At 40.1% G+C, this 21255-nt stretch overlaps 1 protein-coding gene across 1 annotated transcript in view; it reads right to left on the minus strand.

Moving 5' to 3' along the window:
- Positions 1–248: 248 nt before the first annotated feature.
- CLIC5 (chloride intracellular channel 5) overlaps positions 249–21255 on the minus strand; it is a 60000-nt gene continuing 38993 nt past the window's right edge. Inside the window, exons 5-6 of the mRNA XM_052809751.1 lie at positions 11792–11973; positions 249–9512 (exon numbers count right to left, since the gene is read on the minus strand). Of these exons, the coding sequence (XP_052665711.1) occupies positions 9345–9512; positions 11792–11973 (350 nt within the window). The 3' untranslated portion in view covers positions 249–9344. The remainder of the gene's footprint in view (positions 9513–11791; positions 11974–21255) is intronic.

Genomic DNA, 21255 nt, shown 5'->3' on the forward strand with positions numbered 1-21255 from the left:
ATATGGCACCAACATCTGGGGGACAGGGCACGAGTTATACCTTGGCCGTGTTTCTTCTCCTAGCACTGACGTAGCTTACTTGTCCTTGCTGACTTTCCCTTGATTTCTATTAAATCGATTTTTAGAGCCAGTGATGAGTATGGCTGTATTCAAGCTGTGAGCGAGCGTTTTTTTCTTGCAGCCGAGGGAATGTTGCCTGTTTAAAAAAAACAATTAACAAATTAAACAAAAGTTCAGGAATAACCCAATGAGAAAATAAACCACTTTTATTCAAATTATCAGGTGTTAATCACTCTTGGAATATAAGATTATAAACAGCTCCAATTCAGGAAGGTGGATTTCTTCATTTAACACATACTCATTTGAAGGGTACAAAAGAAATGTTTCCTTATTTATCCAAAAGCTTAAAATGAAACAATGAGCAGATACTTTTTTGCTTCTAAAAATTAAATTTAACTGTTTCTTCAATAATAAAATATACCAGCTATTATACAAAAAGGACATTAATTTTATTCACAGTTGACAGAGTACAGCTGCACAATCATAATATTAAAGGTGAACTGCAATGACATTTTAATTATATTATTCCTATTATTATGTATTACGAGGGTTAAAAGCAGCACACAAAGGCTCTAATCAGGCTCCTGTTGTGTTAGGAGCTGAACATACAGAGAAGAAATATGTAGTTCCTACCCCAAAAGGTTACAGTCTAATCTAAAATTACCCATTAATAGAGGATGTCCCTCAACTGAAAATCACCAGTATGTGAAGCAATTTATCCTGTCTTTCTTTCTTATCTGGTGGAGACCCCTAGATGCACAGCTTCTTTTCACTGTCAACCGCGATAAAATAGTTGTTTACAAATAAATGTCTTTTCTTTGAAGCTTACCATGTCCGAGTTTAAAAGGTCATTCCTGCTTTCTCCTTAAGAGTTCCTGATTTTGCTTTTCACCCCAGAAGTTCAGGCGGTGATAATCCTAACAGCCATTAGATATTTCTGAGATTAATGACATTTGGGGTGAAAAAAAATCTAGTCCTGATCTTGGGTCTGGGCCAGTAGCTAAAAATTTGAGTGTCCTTTCAAATGAGATTTTTTTTCGTGTATAATGCCCCAAAGTGGTACCGTGCCTGATCATCATGTCACTGTGCACATCCCAAATTTTGCTTTTTAATGTCATTGCAATTTTTAAGCAACTGTGGGTCAGCTTAGGGCCATTCAGATCTCTGTGCAGGTTGCTTTCACACTGAAGATGGGAAACGTGTCCATATACCTTTTAGGACTTCCAGACTGGTTCTTGCTATCCCCTGTCAGTGGAAGGACAGTAGCATGTACAGTGGGCTCCCCTTCCTCTCTTTCAACCTCAGACCCCCCTCAAAGTAACAAGGATTGTGCCCAAAATGAGTCAGGATTTGAAAATGAGTGGGGTTTGAAGAAAAAAAAGCATTTGTTCCCCCTTAAGTCTCACTATGCAGCTTGGTTTTGATCTTCAGACTTTAGAACTGAAAACAGACTACAAAAATAAATCTATTGATCGCTAGATGATAAATTTCTAGGCAAAAGAGAGCAAAAGCCTTCAATTTTTTAAAAACAAAGAAAAAAAACAAAAAGTGAGGGGGGTACCATCATAGCTCTGAGGATTTGCACAGATGAGGACCCATTTTCCAGAAACCAAACCAAGCAGCTACTGGGAATTTATTCATAGCCTCTGAAAATACAGTCACATGCACAAGCAGTCAGTTTTGCACTAGGAAAGAGGGTTGGGTTAGGGTTTGGGGGTTTTCACCCCAATTTCTTATGGTTAATAATGCCCAGTAATTTCCAGCACTAAACGATGCAATATACTCCTGGTTTATTTGAAACCCAAGGCTTGGACACAAAATGGCATTGGGAATGAGAAGTGAGGCAGCGTGGCAGCTCAGCACACTTAAGGGAACATTTTTAAGCCATTTAGCAGGAGTTTATTGCTTCAGTGCAGGAGTCTTTGAGCATTCAAGCACGACAGGGTGTGCATTGTTGTGCCAGAATTGCCCGCCTTGGGTGTGTGTGGTGTGCGGCAAGGGGCCAAAGGCTGTGTTTAAACGCACCCGCACGAGAAATGAGATTTAGGCAGAACAAAGCCCACTCCTGTTGTGCCTCCCCGTGATTATAAAATAGATCTGTGTCGTTATAAATAGAAAATGACTGGTGACAAAGATGCAGCTTTGACTCACTTCTGAGGCCAAGCTCTTACGCTGCGGTTCCTGATGTCAGACCAATTTAGCGGCTGCGCTGCAGGCAAATGTGTCTGGTTCAGGGTTAGCCAGTCCACATCTCATGATGGCTTAATTTCATTTTATAACAGCAGGGGATTCACTGTGGTCCTTTGCAAGCAACGCTATCCGTTCACCCAAGGACGGTCCTGGACACCTTCCGAAATGCGCTGTGCCCACTGCAAGACTCAGATTGCTAAAGAGCAAATTACCCCGTCCTCCACAGAGACTGCCAAACTATCTGGAGCTGTGAAGTTGAGATCCTGCTTCTACACAACTAAATGGTGCTGCTCTTGTTTATTCCAGTGGGAACGAAATCAAAGACACAGAAATAATAGTGCTGTTTCAAGAGTATAAGTTTTCCTCTTTATGCCACCTTCCATCCCAACACACTTTACAGCATTATTGAATGAAATAATGCAGTTAAATAAAGTGAATATATATATATATATAGTTTCTACGTTGTGCAATCAGTAATAAAAAAAAAAAACAACGGAGATTGGAACAGAATCTTAAATCTCTATTGCAATTTCTGGAGCATTCTGTTCGTTTAGTCCTAATCATGCTCCTTAAAACAAACTGTAATCTTCCTGCTTAAATTATTTAATCAGAATCACACTTCTATATATATTTTATACCACAGTTTATTCCCAAAGCTGGGGATAACCTCTCATTTCCTGAAAGCTCTTAAAAACTTCCTTAATGAAAAAGTAGAGAAATCTGCTATTTGCAAATTCTATTTACTTATTGCTTACTTCCAAACTAAAGTAGTTAATTTAATGAAGGGAAAAAAAAAAAGTGAAAAAGAGAAAGATTAATGTGGTGCCCGTAGCTATTTCCCAAATTCTTCAGAGTTTATAGACCTAGGGAGACAGGGAAAGAGCAACTTCTCAGCAGTGCAGCAGAATAGGCTGAAATGACCCTGTGAAACCCAAGTGATTCTGGGAATTAAAGGATGTTCACTCCTGCTATGGTTCTACACTGCAAACTGTTTTTAGGACTCCCAGTAGTACCCATTAGCAATAGCTAAGCTTTTCTGTTTTAATTTAATTTAATTTAATTTCCACTAACAAATTCCACCCTGTGGTGAGAATTGACAGTATCATGTTGAGAACCATTAAAGCATATTTGGATTGTTTTTACTCCATGCATATATAAAAAAAATTCCCCCACCCTTCTTAGTTTTCTTTAGACAAGCCAGTTCATAATAAGAGCGAGGCAGACACAATGGAGGCATCGTTATACTGCGGGGTACCACCATAGGGAGCGTGGTTGGAGATATAGCAGAACACGCCTCGCCATTACACTGTCAGCGTGGCCTGGTCCCAGTTCACCCCGAACCTCCCCATGACAAACCAGAATGGAGCCTGACAGCACTGGTGGTGCCCCTCCAGTTACCACTGGGACAGGGCTGGGTCCCCTGTCCTGCTTCTGTAGGAAGACTCTATATATCACTGCCGCTTCCTTTTCTGCTTGAGTGTTTTCTGTTCTCTGAGGACATCTTCACGCTTGAAACATCTTCATGCTTATGTAGCCTTGGGCTCTACTGGGAATTCCTATTGGGAATTCCCCCACTGGGAATTCTGCCACCGGATTTCAAAGGAAAGAATAATAATGCTCTTCATTAATATAGGCTTTTCTGTCATGACTTTTAGGCCCCTATCCAGGCAAGCAGGCAAGCACATGTTTAACATTAAACACATGAGTAGTCTCTATTCACATGCTGCAAGCTAGAAATGCTCATTAGTGCTGGATCATGGCCCCAGCTGAGCTGCTAACACACATCAGCTAGAGAGCCGGGCTGGAGAAAAGGTGGCACTGAAACCTTTCATCATGGTTGCCCCATCGCTGGCTGAGCAGCTTCAGCGTTTCCCACCCGAGCGCGACTACTCCAACAGGCGATGGGTCGTCCCTGGCAGCAGAGGCACGACCTGCTGAGCTGCGACAATGTCATCATGCAGAGCTGGTTAGCTGATGAGCACAGCTCAAAATACACCACATTCAAGTGCATCCTCTGGAGTATTTTCAGCTTTAGCATCTCTCCAATAAATGGTGAAAGGGGAATGATTTGGGGCAACAGGGGAATAACGTGATGGCTGCAGTCTCTGAGACGCTGCCGAGTCCTGTAACGCTGCGTGGTGAGTGCCTGAGGAGTTACACGGGGCCTTTCAGACCTTTATGTCACATGTTAAAACATGGACTGATCAAGCTTTGAAAACCAGTGTTGGATGAGGTTTCTGTGCTTTCCTAGGGCTGGAGTGTTGCTTGGGATGTGAGGCAAGGAAATAAGAGATTAATGCTTTCTGCTCTCCCTGCACATGAGCTAGAAGGGAAGAGAAGGGAACGGGACCCCTCTTTTCACTGCTTAGCACTGAGTTAGTGGCTGTCATAGTTCAGTGCCAATACAAACCAGCAGATCCCTCCTGACCAAGGAAATAGGAAGTTTTGTGACCCAGAGAGAACATCTCTATGTATCCTGGGGAAATCCCTAGGCAAAGCCACCTTAAACACGGTGGCTTGCTCAGGTCTGTGCTGAACATCACAGTCCAGACTAAACAGTCTATCACTCTTGGTTAAAGTAGCCCAGATGAAAAGACACATTTTTTGAAAATGCTTTTAATACTGTTTTCTCCAAAAAAAATCATTACCTCCTCCAACTTCTCAACAAGTATAAGCTTCACAGCTTTCCTGCCTCCTCTGGAATTACTAGGTCATTGCAGACATCAAAATTAATGAAGAGATGAAAGATTCAGCAGAAAGGCTCAAAAATATTTCTTAATATCGAAAGCAATTCAAGAATAATGAATATATCTAGCAGAATAATAAACAAATGCAAACTTCCTGATGCTTAAAAGAATACACATGAAGGAGGACACAAGACTTTGGGGTTATTTTTTTCTTTAAAACACCAATTCTTTTTAAAAACTGAATGTTTCCATGTGCTTCTGGAGCTTTACATGAGTGGGATTTCCACTGCCTAATTTTTTGCAATACTTTAAACTCAGCTAATTAGCCAAACTCAGTCGATGCAGAAAGGGGGCTCTCTCTGCTTCATGCCACAAGATGGATGGGTTATGCTAAAACACGCTTCCCCGTGTGTGGGATGTGCCCATCCATGAGCAACCTGCTACTTAGCACTGAGGAAATAGCAGAATGGTTATGGCTAACTTGGAGTTACTTTGAGCAGGGAAGAGAGAGGAGGAAAGGTGGCTAGGGGTTAAAATAAAATAGATACATATTCAAAATAAATGCTATGTGAAATTCAGCTGGACTTTCTTGTAGGAAACAAAGTTGTCTAGTTTCTTTGTGATGTAGACTGTCATTTCTCCCTGGCAGCGGCTTTTCAGCTGATGCAAACATAGGAGTAAACCTGTAGCTCTGTATTGCACACTAGACCTGATAAAGCTATATCATTATATGATTCTTTCTATTGGAAAAAATGTTTGTCAGAAGCCCTCATTTAAATAGTCTTGAAACATATACTTCTTTAGTCCTACCTGTACAGTAAGATGACCTCTTGGCAATTCAAATAGTCTAACAGAGAATAAGAGTAACTAATATATGAGATCCTCTAGCACTCCCATACCACTGCTAATAGAAGAAAAATCAATATTAGTTCCAATATGAATGGAGTGTTGGATTGACTGAACAGGGAGCTTTGAAATAAATATCTAAGAAATGTTTGTATGAAATGGACATCTTTACAGACATTTGGTCTGCATTTCTGAAATGTAGATGATTAAATCCACATTGTTGGCTTCTTCCCCCTCTGCACTATGTCTTTCTTTACATCTTGCAAAAAATTTATGAACAAAGTTATTGTAAATCTGCAATGTCTGTCTTGTCACTTAGATTCTTTTCAGAAATGCTGCCTTCCCAATGTAGATACACAATCCTGTATGATTAATATTTATTACTTATAATTCTAAATACAATGGAAGGTCACCAAAAATACCCTGCCTAAAGGAGTCTGGAGCCCTTTAAAATCTCACTGGTGATGGATCCTGAGTCTTGAGAACTGAGCTCAAAATCTTAGCAAAACACTTTTCTATGTAGGATTTCCAGTATTTCCTGCTTCTGACTATGGCTAAAGCCAAAAAGCACAAAGGTGAGTGAAAACTACAGATCTGAAAACATGAGCTTGGATTTCAAACCCAAACAAAGGTCAGGGAATGCCTGAACCTGTCCATAATCTTGGATCAGCCTATAATAGAGTTATGAGTAAAATGCAAAGTTAGGATGCAGAGTGAGACTTGGATTCAGACAGAACAGGCATGGTAGCTGAAAACAGTTTCAATTCCCTCTTATTCTTTCTCACATCCATCAACATATTTTATCTAGATTTTGGGGGGATATTGTTAGAAAAATGAAGATATTTAAGGAATTTTTTTATTATTAATTAAAAGGTAGGTAGCTTGGGGATTTTCACATTTTATAATGAAATCCTAAAAAGATTTTAAGAACATGCAAATCATCTTAGAAAAAGCTCATTGCACTAACAACTCATTTTCTTTTTGGTATAAGCCCAACCATTTTTAAACATAATTTTTTAAAAACAGATGCAAGTTGAGGTCACTGAGATGAACTGATTTTGATTTGGCCCTCTTCTAGCAAAACTAAAGAAAGACGTATTAGAACATTTCAGAGCCACAGGATTCAGCAAATTGGTGAAGATTCAGAGACGGAAATCAGGACAGACCCTGAACTGGTTCAGTTACCCTGCCTGAGATCTGCTGCACGTTTGAACAACCTTCTCTAAGGAGTTAAATGTAATAAGCACAGAGCAAGTATCTGCATCTGCCTCTGCGTCTTTATTCAAAGATTCACTGCAACTGTGATTAAGCAAAGCCACTAACTGAAGTATAAACCTGGAAAAAGACAACTGAGAAAAATATAGATTCTGTTGATCAGCATGCTCCAAGCCAAATCATACTGAGAGGAAAAAAATCCTAGTGACCATTAATCAGATAGAAGACTTTTCACTAGAAAATAATTTGCACAGCATTACTAATAACACTTTTCTAAACAGACAGAGCCATCTTGACCACCATGCTGAGTCAAAAAAAAATCAGAAAGACAGACGGAAAGGACTGAGTCAATTAAAATAAATAAATAAATAATTGCCTTAATTTACCAAAAAAAAAAAAAAATCACAAATAATTCCAATCTCATGAAGAAATGTTTTTAACAAGCCACATGTGCTTGTGCAGACACTTCTAATCTCATTAGATTTTTCTGGCTGCTATTAGTGTTCTCTGAGCCAGTTGATTTCTCAGCAATATTTTAAAGAGTACGAGCCTCTGCACTCCAGTCTAGCCCATTCTAGGAGAAGACTTGGGAGTTCATGGGTTTTCTTCCAAGTTTTTGAAAGTTCAGAACAAATTGACCATTGCATGTGAAACAATAGTCAACCACAAACTATCTTCACAGTCAACGAGCAACATTCTGCTCCCAGCTGGGTTAGTGTGAAAAGTGGAATAATCCCACCAAAGCAACAGGATGGCTTCAGATTGTCATCAGCATCACACGGCAGAGGCTGGCTTTTGATGCTGGATCCAGTTCTCCAGCTCTCTGGCTGCAAACAAGCCTGCTGCAAGGTTTCCCTCAGTCACAGCTCACCAGCTTGGGATCCCCCTCAAATCAGTGCAGCTCTAGCAGCTCTGATCAGAAGGGGAGCCACATCGGGTTACAGCTGAGCTTTATTTTATCTTTGAAAACAATGATAAATCCCCCCAAACTGAATATCAAGAGGCATGCGCACTGCTGTACATATCAGGGCACGTGAGTGTCATGCAAAAGAGCTGCCATTCTGAATTTGCTGAAGTAACTAATGTGCAAATAATCACGAGTATAAAGCAGATTGTGTCAGGCAGAGCTACAGATAGAACAAAATAATCAGTTTTAGAAAACAATCCTAATTCAGAATCGTGTAACCTGGATCAGTAAATCCTGGATGAGCGCGACTAAGGCGTCATGCATGGATTTCTGCTAGCATTCTTGCTGGATTTCTGGCTGGAAACGTGCCTTTCTCTGGTTTAGCCTGTCCTCTTTGAGGCTTTCAAAGCAAACTTCTCCTGGGGTGAGATGATGAGTGCCTGAAAGTGACCCATCTGGAGCCCAACACGAAGAAAGCACTTCCCCTGCCTGGAATTCGTGTGCAGCGACAGCTTTCTCCTGCCTATCCAAGTTTCCCAAGATAGCAATTATAAAGGAACTGGCAACCATACAGTCAAGATGACAATATCCTACGTGGTTCGGTTAGCTGTGCCAATTCCCTCTGTAGTCGCTGGAGTCAATATGCTGCCCCCATTATTGCTGTGTCTGTGTGTCTCTACCAACTAGCAGATCCACTGGGCATTTTGGCACGAGCCTCGCTCTTCCAAGGGCTGCCTGCTCAATTGCTCTTTCACTCTCTTTTGCTTTAAACATTCGAATCCAACAGCATCATGCAAATTTTATGCAAAGTTGCATCTGCAAGTCTGACATATTCACTCAGGCTTCCCCCTCTTGCGCCAAGTTAAAAATAAATACCCTATAAACTCTTGGGCCTGCTAAGACAGAATATGCATTCAGAGAGTTTTTAAAATATAACTGCTAAGAGCATTTCTCCTTTAGGGTCAAACTCCTTTTTTACCCCCTCTCTCTCTCCTATTTTGCTCCTGCCTCAAGGATCTCAGTAGCACTGGGAGAAAAAGCGTCCTTGAAATAACCTACAGAAGAACCAGTGCTATGTGTTCCTAACTCTCTTACTTGAAATTTCAGCTAATGTCCTACTTCTAAAACTCCAAAGAATACAGGTGGTGATATGCCCCCAACATGAAACAAGAAACTAGTAAAGTGGACTCATTTCCAATACTGATTGCGAATAATACTAGTTGAGCCAGATCTTAGGTTCAGATTTCAAAGGGTCTCCACCCCCCACACTAGAGCTGCCTTCTCTTTTCTCCAGGGAGAAGCAGATTTGTCCCTGACCAATACACTTGAACAGGTGAAGTCATAGGGATGCCAACTAGATAACATAATGATAAAGTATATCTTAAGGCAACAAGGAGAAGAGTCTGTAAAAGGGGATACTGAGCCACTGCTGAGGTCAGTTAAGACTTGCTGAGCCGCTTGGCCACGTCTGCGTAGGCTTGCTCAATTTCTTTGTCTGCCGCACAGGTGTTGGTGAATTCATCCCTGGCATATGCGTTCTTCAGGTACCGCCACAGCCCCGTCATCTCTGTTGGGAATTCAAAGTTGCGGTATTTCTTTGCAACAATCTAAACCAAAGATAAAAAAGGGGAAAAAAAACATCTTGATGGTGATATATCTCCAGATTCCTTTTTAGAGAGCTTGTTACTCTTTCTTGTCACATAATTAATAGCAAAGTAAAGGAATGCTTAAAGACTCAGAGGCTTATAATAGAAAAGCCTGAAAAGTGACTGTTGGTTGTCCCCTGTCTTGCAAGGATGCTACTTGGCCTAAGGACACTCTAAATCAATGGCCTGGCTACTGTCACCAAATTACTCTTATGGTCACTGAATTTCATTAATTTTACCATATAGTTTTTTGGTGGTTTTTACCAGTCTTAGGTATGTCATTTAAAGATGAGAAGCCACATCAGAAAGAGCTGATTAGCTGAATCAGGAAAAGGAAGATAGATTTAGGGGAAAGGCATTAGTAACAATTATATATAACATATTTTCATACTATTATATTTATATTTAACATTATATCATATTTTATATATACTGTATTTCTATTTTTAATATATGTAATATATTTTGCCTAGCCAATGGTGTCAGAGGATGTAACCACCTACAGCTTTTGGAAGGCCATATCTGTGTTCATGCAAAGGAAGAATTCAGGGTGGTATGGGTACCAAGACTGAGAAACCAAGACGTTCCTAATGTCTGCAGACATTAGAAACAGGAGTATTAGGATAAACTGGGGGAGAAAATGGTTATTTCAAGACTTTTTAGACTAGGAAATTGTCTATCAAGGGAAATTTTCTATTTCTAAAAACACTCAGGCCCTTATTCAGGAAAATAGTTAAGTGCATACTTAATTTTAAGCACCTGTATAGTCCCATTGAAGTCAGTGGGACTAATCTGTGCTTAAAGCTAGTTGGTTAAGTAGCTTGCTGGATTGGGATATTTCAGTTTTCCTGTAAGAATATACCATATAGAATAATCCTGTGGTGACAGAATGAACTGGCTGATAGGAAGGGATGGATTAGCTGATTTAATGAGTGCTTCCAATCTCTAATTTTTCTGACAGTATAAAATTGTTCCTGGACATAAATTACATACATATGTGCCACAGAGTTCCCCTTTATTTTTAAAGCACATGGTAGAGCTGTTTTCTATCTCAGATTTCTTAGGACAGTCATGTTCTCAGAAATGACTGTGATTTGTTTTTATTACCAGGATCCACTCAGTATTTGCAAGTCCAAATCTTGTCCTAAACTGCATTTAATTAAGCATTTTTGCCTTCAATGATGCTTCACACACACATGGGGAAGATAAAACCTGCTGGGCAACTTAAGTCAAGATTTTCACAATTTCCAGCGCACATCTTCCATCAAATGAGAAAGTCCTAATACTTTACCCTTTTCTTCCATCTGTAAAATGGTTTTCAGGCAATATCCTATGGCTATGCTTGTCTGAGAAAGATTTTAATTCTCTTTTGACATCTTTCATTTCATCCTAAGGAGACAGCAACCAGTGAGAGGCCACACATTCATTTTGCATCGTCTGACTCCAACGTCAACAGTGAAGATGAGCCAAAGAAAGAGCTAAACTTGTGAGGATATTATCACATTTCTTACTTGGTGACTTATGCACTTTTTTTTACTTTTTTTTTTTTTTTTTTTTTGCATGTGTGCAGTCAGCTCGCAGGCTTAGTTTATGTTTTGGCTCATGGAGCCAAATTAGATGCATGACTTGGCTTTAATTCCTAGCTTTCTTGCTTGCCAAGGTCTGCCAGGTATTTGCTTTATTCTAAAGAAACATGTAATCTGATAAATTAAATAAATGCAACATTTAGAAGTCAAGATGATGTACACCACTTGCACTATACCAGCAACCATTGCACACCTTAAATCCTGGACCTCAGCAGTGACTTTGATTTGTTAACTTTTCTGTGTGAAATACCAGATGGAACAAATATTCCCGCAAAGAGGGACTGCTGCTCTTAAGTTACAAATGGGTGGGAACTGACTAAAGTTTTGACATCTCTCTTAAGAATAATGGAAACTAATTAATACGAAATATGCTGTTACTTCCAGCAGGGTAAAAATAAAGAGATGGGATACCTAGATCTTAACATTGTCTTTGCCACTAATTAGTGATGGGACAATTTCCCCATGTACTAAATATAAAGTTGCTTAAGTTAACCTATAGGAAATACTGAGGACCAACAGTGTGTTTAAAACTCTGTTCTTCTAGGACTTAAGATGCCTCTGCTGAAACACGTGTTGGCTTTAGCTCACAGCTGTCAGAGCAGGGCACTTCATTGTCAGATACAGCTTCTTTGACCATCGCATGACATCTTTTACCTTGACAACATGGAGTTTGGGCAGAAGGTTGCAGTCAGCAAGAGTCAGGTCATCTCCATCCAGAAACTTGCGTTTAGACACTTTCTCCTCTTCGGTGCTGTCTGCATCAATCTCCTCTGGCAGAGGGGTTCTCAGATAGTCATCCAGCTTCTTCAGAGCCTTCACCAAGCCTCTTTCAAGGGCTTTGCCAAAAAGCAATGAATAAGTGATTAGGGCAGATAAGAATTATTTAGAAACACTCATTGTCGATGGCTATGGTTGTATCTAGAAAAAAAGGCAAGAACCATTTCTTTGTTGCTAATTTGTGCTCCAATGCCTACACAATCTGGTGACAAGGTAGCCCAGCAAGGGTTACCAGTACCCTAGTTGCCTGAGGGTAAAGCTCATCCTGCAACAGAAAAAGGGGACACAGGAAACTGTTATGCCATATCTTCTCCTGACTAGCACAAAAAAAACCCCAGTGAAAGACATCATGAAACAAAAGAACAGCTTGTCAGTATGATACACTAATAAACCACATACAACCTACAATACTCTTCTGGTCTGTTGAGGCTGTCACACAATAAACTGGAGCCCTGTACGATGCTACTTTATTTTTCTAAGCAGCCAGGTAGGACTGTAATGAGGCAGAATTTTCTAGCATTACTTCAGCTCTAAGAAGTTGTACTTTTACTACTTTTAAACCCCTTCCAGAGTAATTAAAGGCAATAGCAATAATTCCAAAGATGCTAACCAGAGCTCTACGGAGCTGGAAGACACACTCCAACTGAAATGAAGGTAATATAACAATAATTAATTACAATGCTACACAAAAGAGTTGAGATATTCAGCCACTGTTAAGATTCCCCTCACTTCAGGTTCAACTTAGGTGCAGATCCTCTTTTTGACATGTCTCAAACAGAGTGTCACAATGGAGAGAAGACTTTGGACCTCTCACTTCAGTTACTAAAGATCATGTCCCACACTGCTGCTGGCTCCAACAAATTCCAGCCTTGAAATGCCTCTTAGACATAATATACAGCAGAGTGCAAATTTTTTACTTAAAAATATCAACCTAGGCACAGAATTTTTGTTCTTATGCTTTACTGGAAGGATAATAGAAAAAGTTGATTGTAATAATGCACTTGCAGAAAGCTGAATGGCTGTATGCAGGTTTGCATGTTATTTAAACAGCAAACACTCTGGGGCAAGAAGGGTCTTTTGCATCTCTGTTCAAAGGGTGACAAGCACGATGGGGTCCTGGCCCCTGACCAGTGCCCCAAAGTGCTAAAGCAATATAAATAAGAAACAGCAAGAATTTACAATGTGAAAAAATAACAACATGACTCATGGGCTTAGGGCCAGAATTTCAGCTGGTGAAAATTACCTGCAGTGATTTATACCTGCTGCAGATCTGGCCTGGAGTCAGCGTTTAAGGCCTAATCCTGTAAAACCTTATATCTCTGAGTAACTTACTGCCATTTAACTTATGGGAGACTACTCAATGCGTCAAGATACTCAGGCGGTGTAGCACTACAAGCCTATGGAGATAAATATATTTACGGAGCATGACGCAAGCTTCAAAAGGCTGCAGTGATTGCCCTGCGTAGAGCAGCTAGCTGGCACAGGTAGCTCCGCTGGCTCTGCTGTCAGCTGCCCCTGTGTTTTTGGCACAGAGAGAAAGGCGGTGCATATGGGGCCGTTGAGAGAGCAGGAGCTGAACACCACAGAACATGATTTCTCTGCTGCCCTAACATCCATTAAACCTTGTGCCAGTGGTGGAAGTCAGATTAAGCTGCCTGATGTCTTGCTCCCACTGATGCCTCTTGGCCAAGCACCAGGGAACCATACCAGCTCTTTTGTGGCTGACTCTTAGACACAGTGGCAAATCCTGGCTTAATTGATTGACTGGAGAAATGACTGCGATCCAACTGAAAACACCCCAACAAACATAGCAGGGAGGGAAAGAATTTTATTTCTGAAAGCAGAGCATCTAAAGCGACTGAAGTGCTGCCATCCATAAAACAAAAGTGTTGCCATCCCTTATTTAATCAATTCAAATTGAATTTTGACACTGACTTTCTGCTGTCAGATGCTGGCAGCGGTGTCTTTAATCGTCTGCAGCTGTGCTCCGCCGCACAACTTCTACTGAAGGGTAATAACTGCATAGCATTTAATATACCCCCATGTGGCAACACTCAAAAGATTTAGCAATCTCTTTTTGGTTTGACCCATAACACCTGTTGAATAGATAGTTCTCCTTCCCTTGGTCAGCCTCAGACTATGTCCTCTTACAATGAATTCATTTAGAGACAATGGAATCAAATTACTGTGATTTAATTCAATTTTGCTCATCCAGATTTTAGAGAACTGGTTTAACGCTGGGCATTTTCCAGTTTCCCCTTCACCCAGTAAGATCATTGGTTCTCGGAGTCATCTGTGTAATATTTCCAGTATCAGTACTACATTAGACGCTTCATGCTAACCCGTGGGGTCAGTTAGGTGTGTGTATGAAGACAGGAGCAGCAGGTGAGATGTGTTTATGTAACTTTTCTGGAACTTATTAGGATTGGGGGTTTTTTTTGCTCTTACTGATATATCAAAGTGCGTCATGGCTGTCTCAAAAACAATGCCTGGAGTGAAGCCTATTTGTGACAGTGGGAAAAACATCTATCTGAATTCATACTTGGCGCTTGCATACGGCAGCTTTAGGCCAGAAATAAGTGTATGTTCAGGGTTCAACACATCTCTGACCTAATTCACAGGCTCTGCTGGAACCCACGGGATCCTGATATCTCACAGTGAAATCACCACATGATCAGGACCGTCTCATATACTGATAGTCAAGAACCAGACCACTACTTGTGACACCAATGACCTCATTTATTTAATCAAAACTCTTCTGATCCTAGTAAATATCTCAGAACAGCCATGAAAACAGAAGAGTACTGAACAAGGGAGAACTGCCTTTCTTCCAACTGAGTAGCGACAGAATTTTGAAAAGCTAAGAGAATTAAGATCCTAAAATCGCCATTTCAAATGGAGTTTAGGTGCACAGGATCAGATTTTTAAAGCCTGTTGATGGTTTTCCAAGGCATTTTTTGAAATCCAGATGCAAATATCGATGTTGGAAATCCTACTTTCTACATGCCCTGACACATTCAGATTTATCTATATGATTTGAAGTCTTATGTTCCCTGAGAAGGTGCTCGGGGAAATCCCCACTCAAAGTAGGAGGATGCATAAAAGAATCTAAAAAATATTGAAGCAAGAGGCTTCTAAGTGCCACATTTCAGAGAAAGCCAAGTGTCTAATGCTGGCATGGGTGGGACAACCCACCTTATGTTTGAATTCACCAGTGACCCCCTAGAAGAGAGAGGTAGTTTTTTCTTCCTTACAAAAAATTTTGGGAGAAGTGCTATGATTTTACCAGTGGTATAGGGAGAGCATTTTCCTAGAAAGTGGAAGACTGAGTTTCAAATGCTGTTTTAATGCGATGTCAGCCCAGATCTGGCAGATGAGACCCCACCAGTGAAGTATCAGGTAATTTGTACAGCTCTCCTGTTGAACTGTTTCACTTTCCATAAATGACTCAACATTCAGTGGATCGTGACTGAAGGCTGACACCACAGGTGAAAGTCAGAAAAACTAACCCTCTCATTTTCTCTCTTATCTGGCCGATATTTAACCATTATGTGAAAGGTGAAAAAACATGAACAGAGACAAAGAAATAACCTTCTCAGAATATCCTACAGCTCTGAAGGTTTTGGGACTCTTGCTGAGGGAAGAGCTGCCTGGGTTCATATTACTGAGCAAAATCAGCAGAAGAAAGATTTAATTCTAAACCTCCCATACTATGGCTATTTTGTGAAAATCTGGATGACTATACATTGTCTCCACTGATAATATAGGGGACAGCAGGCACTCACCAGGGCAGGGGCCTTGTGAATACCAGTCACAGTACTAGACTGAATGAAGACATTTAAAAAGATGTGACTAATTAAAAAGTGACTAATTCCCCATTTGTGAACATACTATCCACAATGAATTTCAGAAGTGGCTAAGCAGCTAATTCCCTTGGCAACTTATCCTCTTGGAAACATCATTAAATAACTAAATAGGTTTGTTGATAATAGCTGAGGCTCCACTGCAAGTCTATGGGTGGAGTTAATCTTCCCTGAAGTGAATAAATTAAATGAGTAGATTTGAATTAAACACACTAAGCTTCCTCTGTAGTCAGTGGAGTCTTCTCTTCTACACTTGGTTTAGGTGACCCCTAAATCAGCTGTGTGGAGAACTTTTCCTGAAGTGTCTAATCTCAGCCTTGCATTGTCTTGGTAATGTCAGGGTAGAGGATTCAATATTACAACACCAAGTGGAACTATGCCTGAGAATGTGGCTCTACACTGCTTTTGAAATTTCTACCTCTAATTCCTTCCCCACCCTGCAGACTTTCAGTATGAACTTGATCCCAAATGTGACCAGCTCTGCGAGAGGAGCACTGTCATCAAGTTACCCATGCAACAGCTGCAATGTCTGAACTCCTGGAAACCATCTTTCTGGACAATGAAATCACCAAGCACAAAGGTATCAGCATCGTATTGCCTCCACAGTGATGTATTTAATATAACTTCAAATTCCAAGAAGTTCTACCTGTGTGTATACAAAATCCATGGTGGAACCATCTCTCTCACCCTTCACTACTCTGCTCTGGGCTACTTAGGCATCCAAAGACAACTTATAGCAATCACAGTCCTGCTGTGTCATCCCACCAATAGTAAACAACAATATTAATAAAAAAACCTCACGAGCACTTTGTGATTTTCCTTCCCCCTTCAAAACTATGCTTTTATACAACTTTACTGAAGAATCCTGAGTTAGAAGCCAGAAAAATAGCACTTTCCAACCTCAAAGCAACCACAGAACACTTAATGAATGTATTACCATCTGTCAAATGCACAGGGTGAGGTTCAATTTAGCTGATGATACCTAATTCACAATGACGCTCTGTTTCCAGCAAAAGGTTACTTGATGTTGAACAATGAGATTAACAAATCCTGACATGCACAGAAATACCAATAATGTAACAAAAGTTAATAATTGGCAAAATAGTGCTCTCAGTTGCACTGACATAAAAGAGGAGTAACTCCGCATTGTCGACAAGCTATTCCATATTTACTCCAGTTCAACTGAGAACAGACTTTGGCTCTGTTACTCAACTCTTCAAGCAAAAACTTCCTTAAACTATTAGCCTGTGCAACTATTTCCAGGGGACAAAGAGAAATCCTTGTGTCTTGAAGTACTTATACCACAACTGAAGAAAACACTGGAAAATGTAATGCATGGAGCAATCCTGCAAGTCAAGGGGAGGACCAGATGACAAAGATTCATTACTAGGTACTCAGGGTGAAATTTTGGCCATACCGAAGCCCATGGAAGTTTTGCTGTTGACTTCAGTGGGGTTAGGATTTCTCCAGCAGCTTCTAAAGCCAAAAGGGACTATTATAATCAGTTAATCTGACCTCCTAAATAATACCGGCCATAAAACTTCCAGCATCACTGGTCGTTTCCATCTCTGTTTTCTGTGGGTCAAATAAGGCTGAAGCAAAATGGAAAGTAACTAGAAAGTAGTAAAAGAAAAACGGTTTGGAAAAAGTAAAACTGGTTCAGGCTGCCCACACCCACAGCATTTGCAGAGGTCAGACAAGGACTCTTCTTCCCCTTCCTTGAACTCCAAATATTTCCTTCCTTGTTTAATGCTGGGACAAGGAGAAATAGCAAAGCAGACAAAGCACATAAACGCCAATCTCTGTGGCCTGAAGGAGCTACTGGAAGGCAAATCAGTCCATCCTAAAATAGTAGCCTAGGAAAAGCTGAATTACCACCAGAGGAGCCTCTCTCTCTTTTTTGAGAATAGGCAGACTGGATACCTAAATTTAAAATAGCTAAAATTAGGTGAGATGACTCCTATTTTATGTGTCTGAGTGGAACTGTTTGCAGGATGAGGATTTTACATTTTACTTGATAGTTATTATGGGAAGAGATGCAAAGCATAGAGCACAATAAGAGCAGTAAGAACAATTGATTCTTTGGAAAAATTGAACATAAAAACTATTTGATTTACATTAAAAGAAAGCAAAACTAGTTAAATTTTTTAAACAAACTTAAAGCAAAATAACATAAGATTTCGAAACAAACATGAAAACAAAAAGAAAACCATGTTTTGGGATGGTTGGTTAAGTAAGTCATGCCTAGACATTCAGTGATTTTCACATCACTTTTAAAATGTTGGTAATCTTGAAAATTAACATGTCATTTTCAAATTAAAAAGAGAATAACCTTTTGTTTCAAAAAGTTTAAGAGAAAATACTTTTACTTTTCAAAACAAGTCATTATTCACCAAATTCAACCCACATTTGCCAATAATTCAGGTTACTCACACCACCCATGGCATTTTTTGCCAAATAAATATTTTGTCACAAAATATTTTCTCCAAGGCGAAGTAAACTACATGTGGCCCTCTTCATAAGTGAATACCACTGAAAGCACAGTGACAACAAGGCTTCAAAGTCATCGAAGCCCAGCAACATAATGGCTTTTGTAGCCATCATCTGCAAACACCTGAGACTGACCTCAGCAGAACTGCAAGTTTCTTAATTGTCAAGCCCAGGCAAGTTCAACAAACAATATTCCATGTACAAAAATGAACAACGATTCCTGCTGCTACCCTGGATCACTGATTGATGCTTTTCCTTTTTACTGCTTTCTTCCACTGCCCTCCAGTAAGATTTATCCTGTAACACACGCAAATGAACTTGGTGAAATATGCAATGAGGGAAAAGGGGGAACAGCACATAAATATTCACAGTCTCACACAAACAATCTGAAATTTATTTTTCCTTTAAAAAAACAAACCACCTTTCCTGATCACTTCCAGATTCACAGAGTTTGATATTATAAGAGACCCAATACTGTTTTCTGGTCGGAGAGGGAAACCAGCTAAGAAACTGCAATTTAAGGTAAGAAAATAATATCATTCTGCTAGTCTGACAGTCTGATTAAAGACCAAGGATTCATATTTTCACTCTCTTTTTTCTCCATCCTGCTCTTTTTTTTTCAGGCAGGCTCAACAGAGTATTGTAACTTTAATCTGTATAGATTAATCCTTTTCACATGGAGGAGCTGTGACTGCAATATGCATGCCACTGTTCTACATGTTGAACAGTTTATCTTCCCCCCTGTGATTTCAATATAACCCTCGAGATTTGAGTTCTGCCTTGATTTCTTCTGTTTAGCCATTTAAGAGTCAGGTATCTTGTCTAAGCTGGTTATGTAGGTTCCCTCTCGGCTAAGCATCTCCAGAGGGCAATTCCTTCCAGCTGCCTGAGACACCTGATTTAAACTGGTGTGACTCACTCCACACACGCCCTTCTTGCTGCCTGAATTACAGACGAAGCCTAAAGGACTAGCTTAGGCTAGACACCTAACTTTCAGGGAGGTGAAGTTAGAGATGAATCCTACCCTTTGAATATAATTTCACAGTTCACCTAAAAGATGTAGGATAGTACCTCCCTTTTTTTTTAAAGTTACTTAAATATTAGGTCTTACTCCCCAAAGGACAAGTACATTGCAAATTTGAGCATTGCAACATCCTTTCCAGGCATGTTTCTGCCTTGCAAAATCCCCAGCTCTGTGCAGCGTCTATATTGAGAGACAAATGAGTGGGCAGTCACTAAGAGAGCCATTGGAAATGCAGAGGAGAAGGATGGAGGTTGTATGCTCCCATGCATCCAAGGCATTTAGATGCCTAACTCCAGGCCAAAGGGAGTTTCTCAGGTGAGTCACCTCTCCTATTAAAGATGTTGTACTCTAGATAAATAATTCAATACTCACTGAAACAAAGACTTGTGCATGTTCCCACAATAAAGGTAAATGCCCATACAACCATGCTGAAAAGTTGTGATCTGTTTCTACTCACTTAATGAATCAGCAAATACCTGGTTGCATATGTAGAAGAGAAATAGATCAGTGTCTCTTATTTCTCAACTCTACTTTCCTGTTTAGGGGCTTCTTTTAGGGGACAGGTGTTAATATTCATCCTCCAGATCAGTCAGAGCTGGGACTTGAAAAGGGATTTTTATTCCTGGTCAGTGTTCGTGTCAGTGAGCATACACCAGGAGTGGGATAAGTCACACGAACACAGGTGCACACATGCAAACAGCCACATGGCTTTGGTCATAAGCTGCCTTTCAGAGATGGTCTAAACCAGGTATAAATAGGTACATATTTTCCATATATGTTGGTGCATATGTTCTGTGTATGTCCAGTGGAAGAGGTGCTAAACCCCAAGAGCACTTCATCCAGGACTCAGAGGAACATGGAGCTGAAATACAGCTGTTAGTTACCCAAAGCAACCTTAGGAATCCAGACACATCAAAAATCTATTGATTCACTTATGGATAAGATTCACCTTGCCTAACTTCAGCTATCTAAGTGTTAGGTAATTAGTCTAACATACTTGTCCAAGTCTCCTTTACAGATAGCAGTGAAAGACAGGCGCCTCTAAAGGAAGTTCCCCCAGCTTTAGATCCATCTTTTAAGATAAATCAAACTGCCCTTTGGAAATGGATTTTTGTCCCTCTCCGCTGATCACAAAAGAAGCCCTTCTCATCCCATCTACACACCCTTGATCATGTGGATTGATCAATTAGAGCTTCATCCCAAAAGTTTGGGATATTTTGACAGACCTGTCTCAAAAACTCCACAGAAGGTATGTCTCAGTCTCAGAGAGACTGAGACCTTGATTCCCCAGGTACTCTTTCCTAAAACACAGCACAATGATCCAAGGGTTAAGAGGTTACCTGGATTTAGGAGACCTGAGTCTCTTCTCAAGCTTTTCTACATGATCTTATATAAATGGTTTAAATTATCTGCCTTCCAACTTTCTATATAAAAAATAAGGATAATAGTACTCTTCAGCCACAAACTTTACATTGGTAAAAGCAGTAATGCATCAGCTGTAGACTTATGTTTCGGGTTAGATGGGATAAACAGTAAATACAACAAAAAGAAGAGGCATCTTCCTATTTTTGTGATACCATCTGTCCTACTCCCAAATTAAACCTGGAGAAACAGGTGGATCGATAATGTCTTTAATAAGAAAATTAAACACGTATTTTTCAAGTATCTAGAAAGTTTGGTTTGACTTGTTTCTAGTTTTAGACTGAAAACTCAGGTTTCTTCCTTTCCTCATTCGGTTTTACAGTGGAGGCAAGAAATAAATGTAATACTTGTAATGTTATCATGAAGAATGCAACTGGAGCTCCTTCAAATGCTGGTTTTTAAGAAGAAAACCCAGGTGTTCAAAAGACACCAAAAGAAGGGTTCATTTCCAAGTCTCTTAGGAGTCCAAGCGACCCTGAGGGCAGGAAGCAAGTGAATGTAAAACTACCGGCCTACAAGTGCCCCAGGAAGAACAGTACCTA

The sequence above is a fragment of the Harpia harpyja genome, chromosome 15 (assembly GCF_026419915.1).
Source record: "Harpia harpyja isolate bHarHar1 chromosome 15, bHarHar1 primary haplotype, whole genome shotgun sequence".
Lineage (NCBI taxonomy): Eukaryota > Metazoa > Chordata > Aves > Accipitriformes > Accipitridae > Harpia > Harpia harpyja.